This window comes from Phacochoerus africanus, chromosome 4 (genome assembly GCF_016906955.1).
Source record: "Phacochoerus africanus isolate WHEZ1 chromosome 4, ROS_Pafr_v1, whole genome shotgun sequence".
Taxonomy (NCBI): domain Eukaryota; kingdom Metazoa; phylum Chordata; class Mammalia; order Artiodactyla; family Suidae; genus Phacochoerus; species Phacochoerus africanus.
Genome location: NC_062547.1, coordinates 116,979,786 through 116,998,882, shown reverse-complemented (window position 1 = coordinate 116,998,882; position 19,097 = coordinate 116,979,786). Strand labels below are relative to the sequence as shown.

The 19,097-nt window shown below is 36.7% G+C and overlaps 1 protein-coding gene across 10 annotated transcripts in view; it reads left to right on the top strand.

Annotated features, from left to right (window-relative positions):
- The window catches only part of APC (APC regulator of WNT signaling pathway), a 123,477-nt gene that overhangs the window by 57,292 nt on the left and 47,088 nt on the right, over positions 1-19,097 (top strand). For all 10 annotated transcript variants that reach the window (XM_047778426.1, XM_047778422.1, XM_047778424.1 and 7 more), the window contains 4 exons: positions 2,265-2,349; positions 3,465-3,666; positions 7,516-7,624; positions 11,128-11,241. In XM_047778426.1, the coding sequence (XP_047634382.1) occupies positions 2,265-2,349; positions 3,465-3,666; positions 7,516-7,624; positions 11,128-11,241 (510 nt within the window). The remainder of the gene's footprint in view (positions 1-2,264; positions 2,350-3,464; positions 3,667-7,515; positions 7,625-11,127; positions 11,242-19,097) is intronic.

The following is a 19,097-nucleotide window of genomic DNA, read 5'->3' as shown; positions in this document are numbered from 1 at the left end:
GTTTCCATTTCAATTTTTTATTATTTTTAATATGTTTTTAAAAGCTATTAATGTGCCATTAGTTTTGAAAAATTAGGTATATGTTCTTTGTTGTGCCGAGGATTTCTTTTTATTCTTGCGTTTGAACTCTTAAATCTCTGTACCTTTTGTAAAAACAATTAGGGTTTTTTTTGGTGGTATGTATCGTTTTAAAATTAGGAAACAAAAAACAAGCCAAAAAAACACTTGTAATCCCAACTTCCATAGAATACCATTGTTAATGTATTGATGATTGTTTTCACATCAGCATTACTTGGGAACTTAGTGGAAATGGATTCTTAGCCTTCACTCCACACTCACTGAATCAGCAGTCTATGTTCCAATAAGCTCTTCAGGTGATTCTGATCTTGCTGAAGTTTAAGAACTACCACTGTAGGCTTTGGGGAAGAGTCTTGAATAGAGACCTGATCAGAGCTGTGCTTTAAAAGGCTCATTACCTTGATAGTTGTGTGCAGGGTAGTACTATTTAGGAGATTATTTTAATAGCTTCGGTGGGTTTAATAACTGGGATAGTGACATAACAATAGAAAAGAGATGGCTAGTAGAGAGATCATGGTAGAGGTAGAGACAAAATTTGATAACTGATGGGGTGTATGAAAGAGAGGATGCTAAGGATTTGAGCCTGGCGGGAAAGAAGGTTACTGTCATTTAACTGAAGGAATACAAGGCAAAGAACAAGTTTTAGTGGCACAAAATGATAGTTTGATCGTTTACATATGAAGTGCATACTATCCAGATGTAGTGCATCCATCGGTCACATTGAGAGAGTGACTCTGAAGTTTGCCAAGTGAAGTTAGGATTAGAAACACATAACCAGAAGCTACCTAAGAAAGGTAGTTGTTGAATAATGAGACTGGGAAGTATGAGAAGCAGAGATGAGATTAAAGGATCTTTGAAAGACTAGAGGCAGTTATGGATGGAAGGAGACTTGGCATCCTGAAAACTTCAGGTAGCCTATAATGGTAGTTCTCAGAGTTTATGGAAGTGATAGTGTTCGGATGTTTCTAGTAGACATTTTAGAGTAATCTACATTCATTTGAGAAAGGCATCCCTGTGCAAGTTTATGTCCTATCCCACAGTTGTGACACAATCTGACATAATTCTGAACATGAATATCAGTCACTTCCACTTTCCCATATCTGCTTATCTAAATAAGCCTTTTTACCTCCAACATGGTCAGTTATTTTAAAGTCAGATCTTAAGGTCACAGGCTATTTTTAGTTGTTAACATAAGGATTCTTTTTTTAAAATTTTTTTATTTTTTGGTCTTTTTGTCTTTTTAGGGCTGCGCCTGTGGCATATGGAGGTTCCCAGGGTAGGGGTCCAGTTGGAGCTGTAGCCGCTGGCCTGCACCACAGCCACAGCAATGTGGGATCCAAGCTGTGTCTTCGACCTACACCATAGTTCACGGCAACTTAACCCACTGAGCAAGGCCAGGGATCAGACCCATGTCTTCATGGATGCTAGTCAGGTTCGCTAACCGCTGAGCCATGGTGGGAACTCCAAGGATTCTTTTCTTAATGCTTATAATGTCACTGTCAAGGTAAACCAGTGAAGTTGTCTTTGCTTCGTTTACTCACTTTTTGACTGATTTCCTTTTCAGTCTTTTTATGGATCATTTTTCATATAGGGGAACACTGCCCATAGTTATTAGATCATGAATGTTCAAATTCATTGTTTTGCATTTGGAAACCTAATTAGCCAGCAAAAGATTTTGCTGTGAACTAGAATGAAATGCCTCAGAATATGTAAAATGTAAATATATATAAATCATTATTGAGGAACATACAGAAAAACTAGTAGAAAATGAAGTGCACATTCTTTGACAAAATTTTGTCAAGAGAAAGATTTAGATGGAAAAGGAAATAATGGATTGGGCAAGTCCTTGCATTTTTGTTGCTATGTCTGAAAAATGAGAATAATCAGTCTTGTTATATTGTTTGAAAAGTTAGAGATAATATATCTTAACTATTCCATTTATGTTGTGTATTGCCTGGACCCACAATCACCATTACGGCAAAATATTACTGTTATTGTCTTGATATAATTTATTATTTGTAATTAGTAATAGGTATAATATATGTAGAGTACTTTGCAGTTTATGATATGTTTTCAGATTGATATTTTTTCCCCAGCAGACCTATGTGCCAAGAAACTTGGAATCATGTCTTCAAAAAGTTATTTAGAATTGTATCCTACTAATATATTGTGTTCTTTTTTTATAGGAAGTACTTAAACAGCTACAAGGAAGTATTGAAGATGAAGCTATGGCTTCTTCTGGACAGATTGATTTATTAGAGCGCCTCAAAGGTAGATTTTTTAAAAGTGTTTTAAAGTCATTTTTTAAAGCTCCAATTGATAAGTTTAGGTGTATATATCCAAATATGACTTCTCGATTAGAGTTTTGTTATCCGTTTTTTTATTGGTATGAAATAGCCTTACCCATTAGGATGTAACCGTTAAAGTACAAATATGTAAAAAGTCTATATGCTTATCTTTTTTTTCAGCTAAAACACTTAATTGGCTTTGAATAAACTATTTTAGATTCCTTTCTTGATGCTTTTTAGTCCTCTATAAAGCTCATTGCTATTCTGCCAGTCACTCAATAGGCCTTTAATAAGCCACAGACTGGGTCTGTTGCTTCATTTGAAGGAGTAGTGACCTTCTTTGTTTCATCCATAGTAGGAATGCTTTATCGTCTCATATATATGTAGAATTTTAAAAGAATGTCTCTCATTTTGTTGCTCAAACATTCAAGTGTCAACCAGATAAGTGCTTGACTCTAAGTTGAAGCTAGGTGGAGAAATCATCTTTTAGATTCCAAAATATATCATTAGCTAGTGAGAATCTAAGGAAGGAGATTTTGTCTAATTTTCCTTAATCATACTCTTTTTCCCCTGACTGACTCAGTCTGATTTTGGAGGGGAAGTTTTAGCTATTCTGTTTTAAATAATTGTTTATTCTATCATGTATGTTTGTGGCTTCCTCTGTTAGAAATCTAAAGTTGCAAGGTTCTAAACCAAGAAGTGAATACTTTCTTTTTCTTTATATTGCAAAATGATCCCTACCACAAATATACCCTTTTATATGTGCTTTGGCCTGATTTTTTTTTTCAGGACAATTTCTCTTATCCTCTTTCCTACCTTTACATTTATGTCAAACCAGGAGTCAGTGAATCTCTGAGCATCGGTGTTTGTGATCAGGATGTTCTCTGTTTTGCTGCTCAATAGCTGCTATAATTTAGTACTCCTGCAGGCTTTATGTAATATATATAATGTGTTTTCAATGATATTATAAAATAGGTTAAGTATGAGGCGTAAATATGAACCTAAGATTTCACTTTTAAAAGATAATATAATTGCATTAGCAAGATTTTAAACTACTTAAAGCATTCATTTTATAAAACTTTTCTCTGTTTTGTTTAGAACTTAACTTAGATAGCAGTAATTTCCCTGGAGTGAAACTACGGTCAAAAATGTCCCTCCGTTCTTACGGAAGCCGAGAAGGATCTGTATCTAGTCGTTCAGGAGAGTGCAGTCCTGTTCCAATGGGTTCATTTCCAAGAAGAGGGCTTGTAAATGGAAGCAGAGAAAATACCAGTTATTTAGAAGAACTTGAAAAAGAGAGGTAACTTTTCTTCATTAAATAATAAACTTTTATGCTGCAATTTTTGCTAACTTTGTCATTTTGTAGTAATTCAAGGTAGAAGTTATGAAGCGTATATGGTGGATAATCATGAGCACTTTGAGAGCTTTTTGCATTTATAACTCAAAAATAGTATGTTACTGATTGTACGTATTTTAAATATAAAAGTGTAAATGAGGCGATTTCTTGGGATTCTAACTTCTGCTTTGTTACTTGAATACTTTGAATGCTCTGTGTGTTGGTTAATACACATGAGCCCAATAGTTTTATCTGGTTAAAGTGTGTAACTAATTTTTAATTTCTGGTTATCTTTTGAAATCATTAAGAAACTACTAGATCCACTATAAGGTGCCTGTTTACATTATTAAAGGACTATTAAAAGTGGCCACAAATGAAGCATTTCTTAATTTATGAGTTTCAGTATCTAAAAAACATTGCTTTACATATTTGAATGAGTTCCGGTTTCTCAAAGCTGATTTATTAATTCTTTTCTTAAAGTTAAAATCACCTCACTACAAATGTCAGAAAATATATATTGTTATAAAGAACTTGATCAAGTAGTTTGTACTTCCTAAAAGATTTTAAATTTCCTTATGCATACCTTATTAGCTTTATATTCCTGTAAGTTCTATTAGAGTTTCAAGAAACGTTCAAATGTATCAGTGTTACATATTAGCTCTGGGACCTTGGTCAAATCATTAAATTTTTGTGTCATTCCTTCTGTAAGAGAGGGATATGGTTCTACCTTGTGGAGTTGTGAAAAATGATATTAATGTATGGAAAATACTTAGCATATCTCACTGAGAGGCAAAAGACCTTTTACTACTTTCTCTCTGGTTTCAGGTGGGTCCATCTATAAAAATAGGGATGATCATCTGGACCAAAAGTAGTGTTAAACTTTCTTTAATCTCTTGAGTTTACATGAGTCTCTCTTTCATACCTTGAACCAGGACTGTTTCTGACAGTGTAGGAAATGAAATCCTAAAAAATAAGAAGCTAATTAGGATCTGTAGTCTTCCATTTCTATTAAGAGGTAAAGGACATGTGAGCGTACTGACTTTACCAGGGACTTACTTCGCTTCATGTAGATAAAGTTCTATTTTTATTCACAGAGAGGAGAGAGAGGGTGTGTGTGTGTGTGTGTGTGTGTGTGTGTGTGTGTAGTTCTGATATATCTTGTGTCCTCTCAGTTCTGTTTTGGATGGAGATAAATTTAGTCCTTGCTTATGTGACAAAATCGTTATTTTGCTCTCACACTTGATTGATAGATTGGATAGATCTAGGCTCAAACTTGCTTTCCGTCTTCATAATCAATGTCACTGATGAGAAATTTGACCCCAGTCCAATTCACATTACTTTGTAGGGAACCAGTTTTCTTTAAAATGTATACGTGTTTTCCTTCCTTCACTGTGGTGGATATTTATTGTGCTCTTTTGATCTGGTAATTCATTTTCCTCAGCTTTTGAAAATTCAGTTATTTCTTTGATGATTTTCCCCTCTGTTTTTCTGTTCTTTCTTTCTAGATACCTCCTAAATCATAGATTAACTATCTTTTTGACTCTCTTTTCGTATTTTCTGCATTGCCCAAGATAAGATAAGTGTTGGAAAGTAGTTAAGCCAGGACTCAAACCCAGTTTCATAACTTTTGTCATGTTAGCCATTAATACATTTAACAAATATTTATTAAATGCCTAGTACATATGGGCCATGCTTCTCCAAATGACCCTGAGTTAGCTAGAGGACTAAGAAATGAGATTTACGTTTTAAAGAATACTGTTGACAGTCACTAAATAAGCCTTTAGTACCCACCAGCTTAAAGACCCAGTAGCTGCTGGATCTAGGCCTTCTTTCAGTTTTGAGCCTTAAGCACTGTGGTATGAGTTACAAGATCAACTACTATCATTTAACCACTTGTTTTCATTTTGGCTTAAAACACAATAAGGTTTGGCTTGCTTCCCTAGAGCATTTTGTCATAGTTCAGTCTTAAATTTGATGGTAACAACTTGTCCCTTTTCTCATCAGCCTTTTCCTCACCCCACTACCATCACTATCATTAGCCTATCAATTTAAGCATTTTTAGCACCCGATCTTATTTAAATAAACAGGAGAATAATCAAAGGAAGTAGCATGTTCATCTGTCCCTTATTTTCCCATCTTATTCCTGGTAGGTCCTACAGATCCTCACCAGGGAACACTGAAAAATACAATCAGATCTCATTTTTATGGTAGTTGTGGTATCCAGCTTGTGAAAGCGGTTCAGGCTTTCCACATTGCTTTCTCCTGCTTCTGTTGTCAAAAATAGGAGGGAGGGGCAGCTTCTCATTGGTCTGTATCCCCCAGGTTGTTGCATCATAAGCAGGGTCTGGCTTCCTTCCCATGGGTTTCCTCACTGCTTACTAAGGTAGCCACATCAAAAGTTACGGCTTACTTCTTTTTTTTGGATTTTTTTAAGGCTTTATTTCTTTTTTTATTTTTTCTATTATAATTGATTTACAATGTTCTGTCAATTTCTGCTGCACAAAAATATTTATTTTTTAAAATGCTTCTCAGTAAAGGAAAGGAAATTTTAGTTAGAATAGAACCTTCCACATACATGCATACGTATTTTCCAAGAAAATCTAATCAAATGGAATATTAAAATAACAGTATGAGAGTGAGGAACAGCCTTTGTGTAAGAGTAAACCTCAGAAACCATAATAAAAAAAAAATCCTCAGAGTTCCCATCGTGGTGCAGCAGAAATGAATGTGACTAGGAACCATGAGGTTTCAGGTTTGATCCCTGGCCTTGCTCAGTGGGTTAAGGATCTGGCATTGTCATGAGCTGTCGTGTAGGTCGCGGCTCAGATCCCGCATTGCTGTGGCTCTGGCGTAGGCCAGCAGCTCTAGCTCTGATTAGACCCCTAGCCTGGGAACCTCCATATGCCGTGGGTGTGGCCCTAAAAAGACAAGAGACAAAAAAAAAAAAAATCCTCAGATCTGACTATAGGAAAATCAAAATTTTTGACATGGCAAAAACATTATAAACAAAGTTTAAATTTAAATTTAAAGTTTAGATTCTACATATAAGCAATGTCTCATGATATTTGTCTTAGTCTGTCTTACTTCACTTAATATGGTAATCTCTAGGACCATCTATATTGCTGCAAATGGCGTTATTTCGTTCTTTTTTATGCCTGAATACTATTCCATTTTATATATATACCACATCTTGCCGCAAATGGCATTATTTCATTCTTTTTTATGCCTGAGTACTATTCCATTTTATATATATACCACATCTTCTTTATCCATTCATCTGACAATAGACATTTAGATTGCTTTCATGTCTTAGCTATTGTAAAAAATGTAAATAGTCCTTTTTTTTTTTTATCTTTTTAGGGCCTCACCCATAGCATATGGAAGTTCCCAGGCTAGGGGTTGAATTAGAGCTCTAGCTGCTAGCCTACGCCACAGCCACAGCAACACCAGATCCATGCTGCGTATGTAACCTACACTGCAGCTCACGGCAAAGCCAAATCCCTACTCTACTGAGCGAGGCCAGGTATCGAACCCACATCCTCTTGGATACTAGTTGGCTTACCACTGAGACACAACGGGAACTCCAGTGTAAATACTCTTAAGTAAGAACGGTTACCATCTTAGGTGAAACTTTCTAATATTTGAATTTTAATGATGATGATATTTGTAAATTCCACCTTCAAAAATCCAAAATTAATAAAATTTTCATTTATTCATTATGAATAGTTTGAATAGAGAATGTTATAGTTGTTAAGAATTGATGGTATGTGGTCTGTATTAACATTGTGTAAACTCACCTTTTTTGAATAACAGATCATTACTTCTTGCTGACCTTGACAAAGAAGAAAAGGAAAAAGACTGGTATTATGCTCAACTTCAAAATCTCACTAAAAGAATCGATAGTCTTCCTTTAACTGAAAATGTAAGTAATTTGGTAATACTTATTTTTATGCGTAAAGGTATATAAATTTATAACTGCATTTAAAGTTATTTGTAAACTGTAATATGTTTATCCAAGTATACACCTACAAATATAATAATGAATTTTGTTTATAAAGACAGTAAAACTTTGTTTTGCTCAAGCGTATGTATTTTAAGTCTCTTGTTAAGAAAATCTCTTGTTTGAATGCTAAAGAACTCATTATTGAGCTAGACAACTGATTTTTTATTCTGTGTATTGAGTTACCAAATATACTTTGTAGAAGTATTATTACCATCTGTCTGTGTTTTGAACCATATTGCAAGACTCATGCCAGATAGTTTTTTCAATAAAAATATCTGATATAATTTAAGTCCTATTCCAGTTATGATAAATGACAATAGCTGTTGGCATGGATCTTAGGGCATTTTGCAAGTACTAAAATTTGTTTGTTTTGCAAATAGAACTGTGTAAAAAATGACTTGATCCTGTCAGCCTCTCCCTCTCCACCCAACTTCTTCATGTCAACTATTTTATTCTTGGGATGGCACACCTAAGAACACTTATGAAATACATTAATAATTTTATTTATTTTATTTTTGTCTTTTTGCTATTTCTTGGGCCGCTCCCGTGGCATATGGAAGTTCCCAGGCTAGGGGTCCAATCGGAGCTGTAGCCACTGGCCTACGCCAGAGCCACAGCAACGCAGGATCCGAGCCGCGTCTGCAACCTACACCACAGCTCACAGCAACGCTGGATCCTTAACCCACTGAGCAAGGGCAGGGACCGAACCCGCAACCTCATGGTTCCCAGTCAGATTCGTTAACCACTGTGCCACGACGGGAACTCCACATTAATAATTTTAAACAAGACTTTAATGTCCATAAATTTTTCAGTAATTTTTAAAGAGAGAAAAAAAAAGCTAATTAAAGTATATCCTCCACCCTAGGGAGTTCCTGCTATGGCACAGTGATTTAAGAATCCAACTGCAGCGGCTCAGGTTGCTGTGGAGGCACGGGTTCAATCCCCAGACTGGCACAGTGGGTTAAGGATCTGGTGTTGTTACAGCTGTGTCGTAGGTCACAGCTCTGGCTTTGATTCAGTCCTTAGCCCAGAAACTTCCATATGCCATGGGTGCAGCCATAAAAATCCTCCCCTCGGAGTTCCCATCATGGCTCAGCAGTTAACAAAGCCAACTAGCATCCATGAGGACACGGGTTTGATCTCTGGCCTTGTTCATTGGATTAAGGATCTGGCATTGCTGTGAGCTGTGGTGTAGATCGCAGACGCAGCTCGGATCCCATGTTGCTGTGGCTCTGGTATAGGCCGGCAGCTTCAGCTCTAATTCGACCCCTAGCCTCAGAACCTCCATATGTGGAAGGTACAGCCCTAAAATAAAAAAAATTAAAAATCCTCCACTCTTAGCTTAGACTTTTCATTTTTTAATAGCACTTTTGAGAGAATATAATAAAAGGCAAACATATGAAGAAGGAAAACCTCTTCCATAACGTATAGTAAGCCAGTTTTCTGTGTGTGGATTGCCTGGTGGAAGCTAGAACTAGAAGCTTAAGTGCTCTGCCTCCTAGAACAGTGATCCAGGATTTTGAGAGGGAAAGAGTGCCCCTTCCTGACAATGTCCTTAATATCTTTTGGGGACTTAAGGAGACACTCCTAGTGAAAGAACACTTAGTGGAGAGTTGTTGGCACATGAAGATTGGGAACTCAGAGGGGTTTGATGGGATTTTTACCCTTAAAAATATCAGGACATAGTTTTGCTTACCATTCATTTTGGTGATTAGAGTGTACAAAATTTAGAGAACAACTGTCTGTATGCAGTTATGTATGTGACAACAGTCACTGGTTAATATTTGAAACAAAGATTAGTTGTTAGATAAATCATTTCCATATTAACCTACTAAATAGCCAGTTGCATTTATTGAATAAGATGTATAAGACATTATGGACCAGCAACATCAGATGTAAATTGCTTCTATTTCATAATTTATTTATTTATTTATTTTTTGTCTTTTTAGGGCATATGGAGGTTCCCAGGCTAGGGGTCATATTGGAGCTGCAGCTGCCAGCCTACAACTCAGCCACAGCAACACGGGATTCAAGCCATGCCTGCAGCCTACACTGCAGCTCACGGCAATGCTGGTCCTTAACCCACTGAGCCAGGCCAGGGATTGAACCCGCAGCCTCATGGATGCTAGTCAGACTTGTTTCTGCTGAGCCACAATGGGAACTCCCATAATTTTTTTTAGTTTCACAAATGTTGCTTTTATATTGGGAAACATGTTAAGAACACTTTCATATGGAAATAGTTATCAAGATACTAGGCATTGCTTAAAATGTCAGATTAAACCACATTATTTGTAACATAGTGTGTCATGTTCAACTTTTTTGCATGGAGATTTGGAAAGTGGAGGACAAATAAGTGGAGTTAAAACTGGCTCGATGAGACTTAGAAATAACATGCAGATTATTTCATCTGTGTTGCAACACATGATTTGGATACAGGAATACATTCTGCATATGAACGTCATCTGTTTATTGCAAGAGAAAAGGTTGAGAGCTCCTCTAACTTAACTCAAACACAGTTTAGAATCTTTAGGCCTACAGAATGCTGTTCTGAGTCAGACATGTACACACGCAGCTTCTTGTTGGGCATGTAGAGCATGAAAAATCAACAGCATTTCCTTATTCTCTCCATGGTCTATTATAACTGTTACCTATCCTTTTGTCTAATTGTATTTATAGCCTTTATTACCTCTTGGTACATGTCTTTGTACATTTCAATACCTTGTTCTTTTCTTCCTCTTTCATGCGTAGCAGTTACCACAGTGCCTGAAATTTCTTAAGTAGAGGGCTAATACAATTTTGAATGAATTAACACCCTGTCTATGAAGCAGTCCTTTTTTATTTCAGCTTTGGTTCACATTTGGATTTTTACCAGAAAGTGTGTGTTGTCTTGCGGTTTATGATTATGTTATATAAAAGCTTTCCTTATCCCATTTTCATTTTACAAATGGGAAAATTCTGTTTAGTCTAATGTACATAACAATCCTTAAATTGAGGTATAAACTTAAGGATGATGGACTTGATTCTTGGTTTTTTTATGTGGTCCATGTTAATATGCTACTTTTTAATAGTTTTTGATAGTTTTTAATAATTCAAATAGTACCTCTTCAGAGCAAAAGGACCATAAGGTGACTGAAGATAGGCTCACCCTAACTGGACCAGTTATATATTTTAAATGAATAGTACAACTTAATTAAAGCCATTTGTGACATTGGGACAATAAAAGTGTTTCAACTCTGCATTTTACACAAGAGACCCAGACTGAGCGATCAAGTTGCAGGACTCCCTAGAGTGAAAAATTTTCTCATGCACAATAACTTATATATCTGCTTATTCATTTTCTTTATTGGTACTTACATGCTTTTTTATTTTTACTGATAAACACATGTGAGATATTAACATTTCAGTTTTACTTGTTATTTTAGTTTTCCTTACAGACAGATATGACCAGACGGCAATTGGAATATGAAGCAAGGCAAATCAGAGTTGCAATGGAAGAACAACTAGGTACTTGCCAGGATATGGAAAAACGAGCACAGGTAACTTATTAATAAACTATGAAACAGCACTAGCTAGAAATCTGTCAAGAATGTAATGAATTGTAGCTTTGTTAACATTGATTAAATTTTATTATTAAAGATATTAAATATTATCTAGATATTATTTAGATATTTTAATTTAAATATTAAAGATATTTTAAAGTCTGTCTTTACTTTGGCACTAATTCAAAATAAGAATAATTTACCATGGCTGCTGGGCAATATAATCAGTGTTCTCATAATTCTGATTATTTTATAATTCATAATAATTCTACCTTCATATTTCATTTTCCTGATACTGTTCAGCTGTGCCTTGAAATTATAAGAGGGAAAAAGATTTAGATGCTGGTCTTCTGGGAGCTGATAGCTAGCTTCAGTTATCCTTTGAGATTTTCACTTCTGTGTATGTGTGTTGACATTTAGAATATTTCACTGCTCTTCAAGTTGTATACCCAAAAAAGAAGCTCTCATTTAAGGAAAGTAGGAAAGAAACATTTGGAGAGAACATTGAGAAGATGGAATGAGTGGATGGAGAACACTCCCATATTTCTACCCTCAACCGTGTCAAGAAATAGTATTAACTAGCCTTGTTGTTTATAAGCATTTTCATATGTACATATTTTTTTTCTTTTTAGGGCCGCACCTGCAGCATATGGAGGTTCCCAGGCTAGGGGTCAATCGCAGCTGTGGAGACCTACGCCACAGCCACAGCAACATGGGATCTGAGCCATGTCTGCGACCTATACCACAGCTCATAGCAACACAGGATCCTTAACCCACTGAGCAAGGCCAGGGATTGAACCCACAACCTCATGGTTACTAGCCAGATTCGTTTCTGCTGTGCCACAAGGGGAACTCCTTCATATATTACTGAATTTAACCCTTTTGTATTTATACAAATGTATGACTCATATTTTTAGGCCTTGAACATGCTTTGCTGACTGCCTTGTCTGTTCTAAAACAAGCATGGACAATTTTAAAAAAGCAAAAACAAAAACAAAAAAACTAGGGGGTAAATTGGGAAGAAAACATTATTTGTTTGTGGGTTTTTTTTGTTTGTTTTTGGGTTTTTTTTGTTTGTTTGTTTTTGGTTTTGTCTTTTTTGCTATTTCTTGGGCCGCTCCCGCGGCATATGGAGGTTCCCAGGCTAGGGGTTGAATCGGAGCTGTAGCCACTGGCCTACGCCAGAGCCACAGCAACTCGGGATCCGAGCCACGTCTGTAACCTACACCACAGCTCACAGCAACACCAGATCGTTAACCCACTGAGCAAGGGCAGAGATCGAACCCGCAACCTCATGGTTCCTAGTCGGATTCGTTAACCACTGCGCCACGACAGGAACTCCCCAGAAAACATTATTTGAAAGATTTTTTTTTTAAAGTAAATAGCAAAAAAAAAGGAGAACCTATATTTGCATGTGTGGTATAAATACTTTTTTGTATTCTGCAGAGTTTATTTCATAGTTTTAAAGTGACTAATACAAAACATTTTACATTTCCCAAAGTTTAGTCTTTATATGTAATAGTTTCCTAAACATATACGTATGTTTATACATAATGTATATTCTCTTTATGCTGGAGTATGGTAGCAGGCTAAGGAAATACTTAAACATCGGTACCATGAGACACTTCATAGTCCATACCTGTTGACTTCACAGTGAGGCTAGGGGCTCAACTAATATATCCCATATATTAGTTAGCCATGTTATAATAGGTACAGTTGACACTTGAACAATGCAGAGGTTAATCCATGTGTTGTTTATAATTGGCCCTCCACACCTGCAGATTCAACCAACTGTGGACCATGTAGTACTGTAGTATTTATTATTGAAAAAATATACGCATGTAACTGGATCCACACAGTTCAGATATGCATTGTTCAAGGGTCAACTGTGTATATATAAATTCCTTTTTCTTCCTCTCCTGTCACCCCCATCTCATTTAGATTAATGTTTTAAATGCCAAAAATAAAACTTTCAGTAGAAAATATACGTGAATAACTTTCTCATATTGAGATATGAAAGATTTCTTATAACATAAAACACCACTTATAAAAGCAAAAATGGGAAAGTTTTACTATATTTTTCATTAGTAAATTCACCTTAAAGTAAATAGAGGAATTCCCGTGGTGGCGCAGTGCTTAACGAATCCGACTAGGAATCATGAGGTTGCGGGTTCGATCCCTGGCCTTGCTCAGTGGGTTAAGGATCCGGTGTTGCTGTGAGTTGTGGTGTAGGTTGTAGACTCGGCTTGGATCCCTCATCGCTATCTATGGCTGTGTCGTAGGCCGGTGGCTACAGCTCTGATTACACCCCTAGCCTGGGAGTCTCCATGTGCCACAGGAGCGGCCCTGGAAAAGGCAAAAATACAAAAAGAAAAAGAAAATAGAAGGATAATTGAGTTCCCATCATGGCTCAGCAGAAATGAATCTGACTAGCATCCATGAGGATGCAGGTTCAATCCCTGGCCTCATTCAGTGGGTTAAGGATCCATTGTAGCCATGAGCTGCGGTGTAGGTTGCAGACATGGCTGGAATCCTGCATTGCTGTGGCTTAGGTTGGTGGCTGCAGCTCTGATTTTAACCCTAACCTGGGAATCTCCATATGCCGTGGGTGAGGCCCTAAAAAGACAAAATAGCAAACAAAAAAAAAGTAGAAGGATAAGTTACAAATTGGGAGAAGGTATTCGTCACCGTATTAGTGACAGAATTAAAATCAAGATATATAAAGAATTTCCAAAAATCTTAAATTATATAATAATTATTTAAATTAAATAATACAAATTTAGTATTTGTAACATTTGATATTTCTGTGTAATTATTTTAAAACATGTGTTTTTATTTACAATAAAACTGAGAAAATGTACTTTGGTTTATATGAATTTGCATGTTTAGAATGTGAATATGTGGAATGCTGTATAGAGAAGTTGGTTTTTCTCTGTTACATGTGTTTATTTTTAGAGATACGCAGGGAACAAAATGAGATTGTAGATGTGAAAATTTATTCCAAGCAATTTAATCTATTCTCTAGAAGAGAGATTAACTTGAGTTCTTTCTTGGCCATTTCATTCAGATACATGCAGATGTATTCATTTCAATGTCATTCTGGGATACAGTGTTCTTTGTTTTATTAGTTAATGTCCTAAGGAAATTTTATTCTATATTTTTACAGATTACAACAAGCATTCAGTTATTCTGGGACTAGTCATATAAAGGTTAGAATTAAAGAAATACTGTAGACAAAGTAAAAAGGCAACTAATGGAAGTATTTGTAGTATTACGAGAAGTTAATATCCCTGATACACAGGTAGCACCCACAAATCAATTAAAAACAAGACAACTGAAGAGTGAAATAATCAGAAGGTATGAGTAGTCCCATAACAAAAGTACACGTGGTTAATAAACAATTGTGAAAAGATACTTAAACATCACTGGTCATCAGGGAAAAAGAACATAAAATAATGTGGGTTTTTTGTTGGTGGAGGTGAATTTTTTTGTTTGATCGATTTGGTTTTTTCCCCCATCATACTGGCAAAAATTTTAAAGTTTTAGTGATATGCAATGTTGATGAAAGTGTGAGAGTGAGAAGCATTTTCTGCCTAAGAATAAACTATTTGTGACCGACTGTGTTGCACTACCTTTCAAAGTTAAAAATGCTTATACCCTCTGACCTAGTAATTTTGTAGGACTCTTAGTATATGTCCTACAGAAATATTTACTTAAGGCAACAAGAATATAGGTATAAATTTTACGATATTCATCACAAGATTATTTGTGAGACATTAACCAAAAGAGAGGAGTTCCCATCGTGGCTCAGCGGAAACGAATCCAAATAGCAGGTTCGATCCCTGGCCTTGCTCAGTGGGTTAAGGATCCGGTGTTGCCATGAGCTGTCATGTAGGTTGCAGATGTGGCTGCTGGGATCCTGAGTTGCTGTGGCTGTGGTGTAGGCTGGCAGCTGCAGCTCCAATTTGACCCCTAGCCTGGGAACTTCCATATGATGTGGGCGCAGCCCTAAAAAGCAAACAAAAGCAAAAAAAGCAAAAAAAAAAAGAGAGAGAGAGGGAGAAACAACTTCAGTGTCCATCATTTGGGGAGTTTTTGTTTGTTTATTTGTTTGTTTTTGGTCTTTTTGCCTTTTCTAGAGCCACTCCTGCAGCATATGGAGGTTCCCAGGCTAGGGGTCTATCAGAGCTGTAGCCACCAGCCTACGCCAGAGCCACAGCAACACGGGATCTGAGCCGCATCTGAGACCTACACCACAGCTCAGGGCAACGCCAGATCCTTAACCCACTGAGCAACGGCAGGGACCGAACCCGCAACCTCATGGTTCCTAGTCGGATTCGTTAACCACTGTGCCACGACGGGAACTCCAGGGGAGTTATTTAATAAATTATTAAATCAGTAGTATGCAGCTGTTGCAAATAATAAGGTAATGGGAATAATGGAACAAATTGTCCAAGGTACTTCTTTCCCTCCTAACTGCTTGACTGACTCAACATTTAAAACTAGAATGGGAGTTCCCCTCGTGGCACAGTGGTTAACGAATCCAACTAGGAACCAAGAGGTTGCGGGTTCGGTCCCTGCCCTTGCTCAGTGGGTTAACCATCCGGCATTGCTGTGAGCTGTGGTGTAGGTCGCAGACGCGGCTCAGATCCCGCGTTGCTGTGGCTCTGGCGTAGGCCAGCGGCTACCGCTCCGATTCGACCCCTAGCCTGGGAACCTCCATATGCCGTGGGAGTGGCCCAAGAAATAGCAAAAAGACCAAAAAAAATAAAAAATAAAAAAAACTAGAATGGCCAGCTATTAAACCTGGAAGTGGATCCCAGGAAGACCTAAGGCCATGAGAAAAAAATATGGGAGTTCATTTGCAAGGAGAAAGGATAGATAAAACTTCCAAATAAAATAAGAAGAAAGTGAAAGTTTTTTAAAAAATAATTATCAGGATTTCCATCCCACAGCCCAGGTAAATCCTGTGAAATCAGGTTGTTATGATCATTATACAACTACAGATGTGATAAATTTGTTTGAGTAGTAGAAAAAAATGGAAAAAAAAATAGACCTAGGCAGAAAAAAAAAATTATCAGAAACCAGAAGCCAACTTTATATTAGAGAAAATAGAGAAATAATAAGATTATTGTTATTTCAGTCATTAATATGGTTTGGCGTTTGCTGTTATCACTGTTATTTAATTTCGCAGTTTCCACTAATTCAACTAGAAAAAAAATAATTTGTATAAATGCTGCACGGTTTCCAAGTAGAAGGAAAGAGACCAAACACTTGTCATTTGTAATTATATAGTTGTTTTCCTAGAAAAGCCCTAGAGAATGAGCCAAAAAAATTTCAGCTAATGAGAGAATTGAGTAAGATGTCTGGAGCTAAAGTTTATTACAAGAAGTAGTAGCTTTTTTCCAGTAGCTACCAATTAAATATGGAACTGGGGTAGGAGGACCTGTTCACAGTAACAGGAAGCTTTTAAAATACCTGAAACAGACCCACATGAAGGAAGATGTAAAATTGCTAAAGGACGCAAAGTGTGACCTTAAAAATAAGCCTAGGTGAGAAGACTAATATTCTAAAAATGCCTTTCTTTTAAAAATTGACGTTAAGTATAATACAATTCCAGTCATAATGTTAAAAATTTTTTTGGAAACTGCAGAAATTTTTCTAAGGTTTGTAAAATAATTTCCAAAAATAAGAGTTCCCGTTGTGGCTTAGTGATAACAAACCCGACTGGTATCCATGAGGACTCGGGTTCAATCCCTGGCCTTGCTGGGTTAAGGATCCAGCGGTTGCCATGAGCTGCGGTGTAGATTGCAGACATGGCCTGGATCTGGCATTGCTGTGACTGTGGTGTAGGCTGGCAGCTGCAGCTCTGATTGGACCCCTAGCCTGGGACCTTTCATATGCCACGGGGGCAGTCCTAAAAAGACCAAAAAAAAATAAAATTTCAAAAATATTTAAGAAAGGAGTTCCTACTCTGGTGTAGCAGGTTAAGGATTTGACGTTGTCTCTCTGGTAGCATGGGTTTGATTTTCGGCCTGGTTCAGTGGATTAAGGATCTGGCATTGCTGCAGCTGTGGCATTGGTAGCTTGGATCCAATCCCTGGCCCGGGAACTTCCATGTGCTGCGAGTGCAGCCAAAAAAAATTTTTTTAAAGAAAGAAATTATAGTTACTGGGTATTTACCTTAACATTTCTTAAAATTTATTGTAAAGGTATTACAGTAATCATAGTATGATGGCATAGGAATAGACTTACACAATTAGAACAGAATAGAGAGTAGGAAAAGATCAGAGAAAATGTGGAATCTTTTAATGATAAAGGTTACATTATAAATTTGGGGTGAAATGGTGAATAACTCAACAGATACATAATTATAACTAGGGACCTGATGGAAAAAAAATTAAATTTGATCCCTACCTTACATCTTGTACAAGTACAATTATAGGTGAATTAAATACCTAAATGCGAAAAATAAACATAAAATTAAGAAAATATAGAACAAGAGAGAACTCAAGTAAGAATGGAAACTCAAAAGCAATACAGTGGGGAAAACAAGATTTATTTCATAAAATTTTAAAACAGTCATCCTGGAGTTCCCGTCGTGGCTCAGCAGTTAGTGAGCCTGACTAGCATCCGTGAGAATGCATGTTTGATCCCTGGCCTTGCTCAGTGGGTTAAGGATCCGGCGTTGCCATGAGATGTGATGTAGATTGCAGACATGGCCTGGATCTGGCATTGCTGTGACTGTGGTGTAGGCTGGCAGCTGCAGCTCCGATTGGACCCCTAGCCTGGGAACCTCCATATGCCAAAGGTGCAGCCCTAGAAAGACAAAAAGACCAAAAATAAATAAATAAATAAAAAGTCATCCTACAGAAGATAAGCTAAGAGAAGATGTTTGTAACACCTAAAGGGGGAAAGGTTAATTTCCCTATAATATAAGATCCTTACAAACTAATGAGACAACTCTTTTTTAAATGGGCAGAAAGTATAATCATTCGAACAGCTAGTAAAACACATGCAAATGAATAGTAAACAATATAGGGAAAGTCAAAACAAAATCTGTTCTTGCCCATGCCCGAGTGAGTGAGTCTCTGGCTATCTCTATTAACAGTGTTTTGGTTATTTGTTTATTTTCTCCTTTATTTGTTCATCATATACTTGGGCATCTAGGATGGTGGTTCTTACTTTCTTCTGTGTATATGAGCAAAGGTTGGGAAAGTGTACATCACGTTGTTCATAGAGCTTGTTTTTGGGGACTGGGATTGGTAGGGTAAAGGTAGCTAACACCACTGTCATCACTGTTATTTTTTTGATTATGTGGATGATATAGTTCAATGTAGTTTATCTGTTTCCTGGTTGCCAGATACTTAGTTTATAATTTTTCGCTGTTAAAACATCTCTGATGAATATACTTATTTCTATCGTGTAAATGTGTGAAACATTTTCTCCAGGCCAAGAGTCTGCCATCTTTTCCTTTAAGGATTATATAGTAAATATTTCAGACTTTGTGGGCCATATAGTCTCTGTCACATCTCCTCAACTCTGCCTTTGTAGCAAGAAAGCAACCACAGAAGACAATATGTAAACAAATGGGCATGGCTGTATGTCATTAAAAACTTAATTCATAAAAACAGATGGCTTGCAGGCCCTGGTTTGCTGACTTCCGGTCTAGGGTATATACCTAAAAGCATAATTGCTAGTTATAAGGTATGAGTGTTTTGAATAGTGTTTGCCAAATTGCACTCAAAATGAATTTATCTGTTTGCATTTCTCCTACTAGTATGTGAGAATTCCTTTTTCATTTGAATTTTTTTTTTTTTTTGGCAATTGTGAGTCAGATTTTATAATTAACA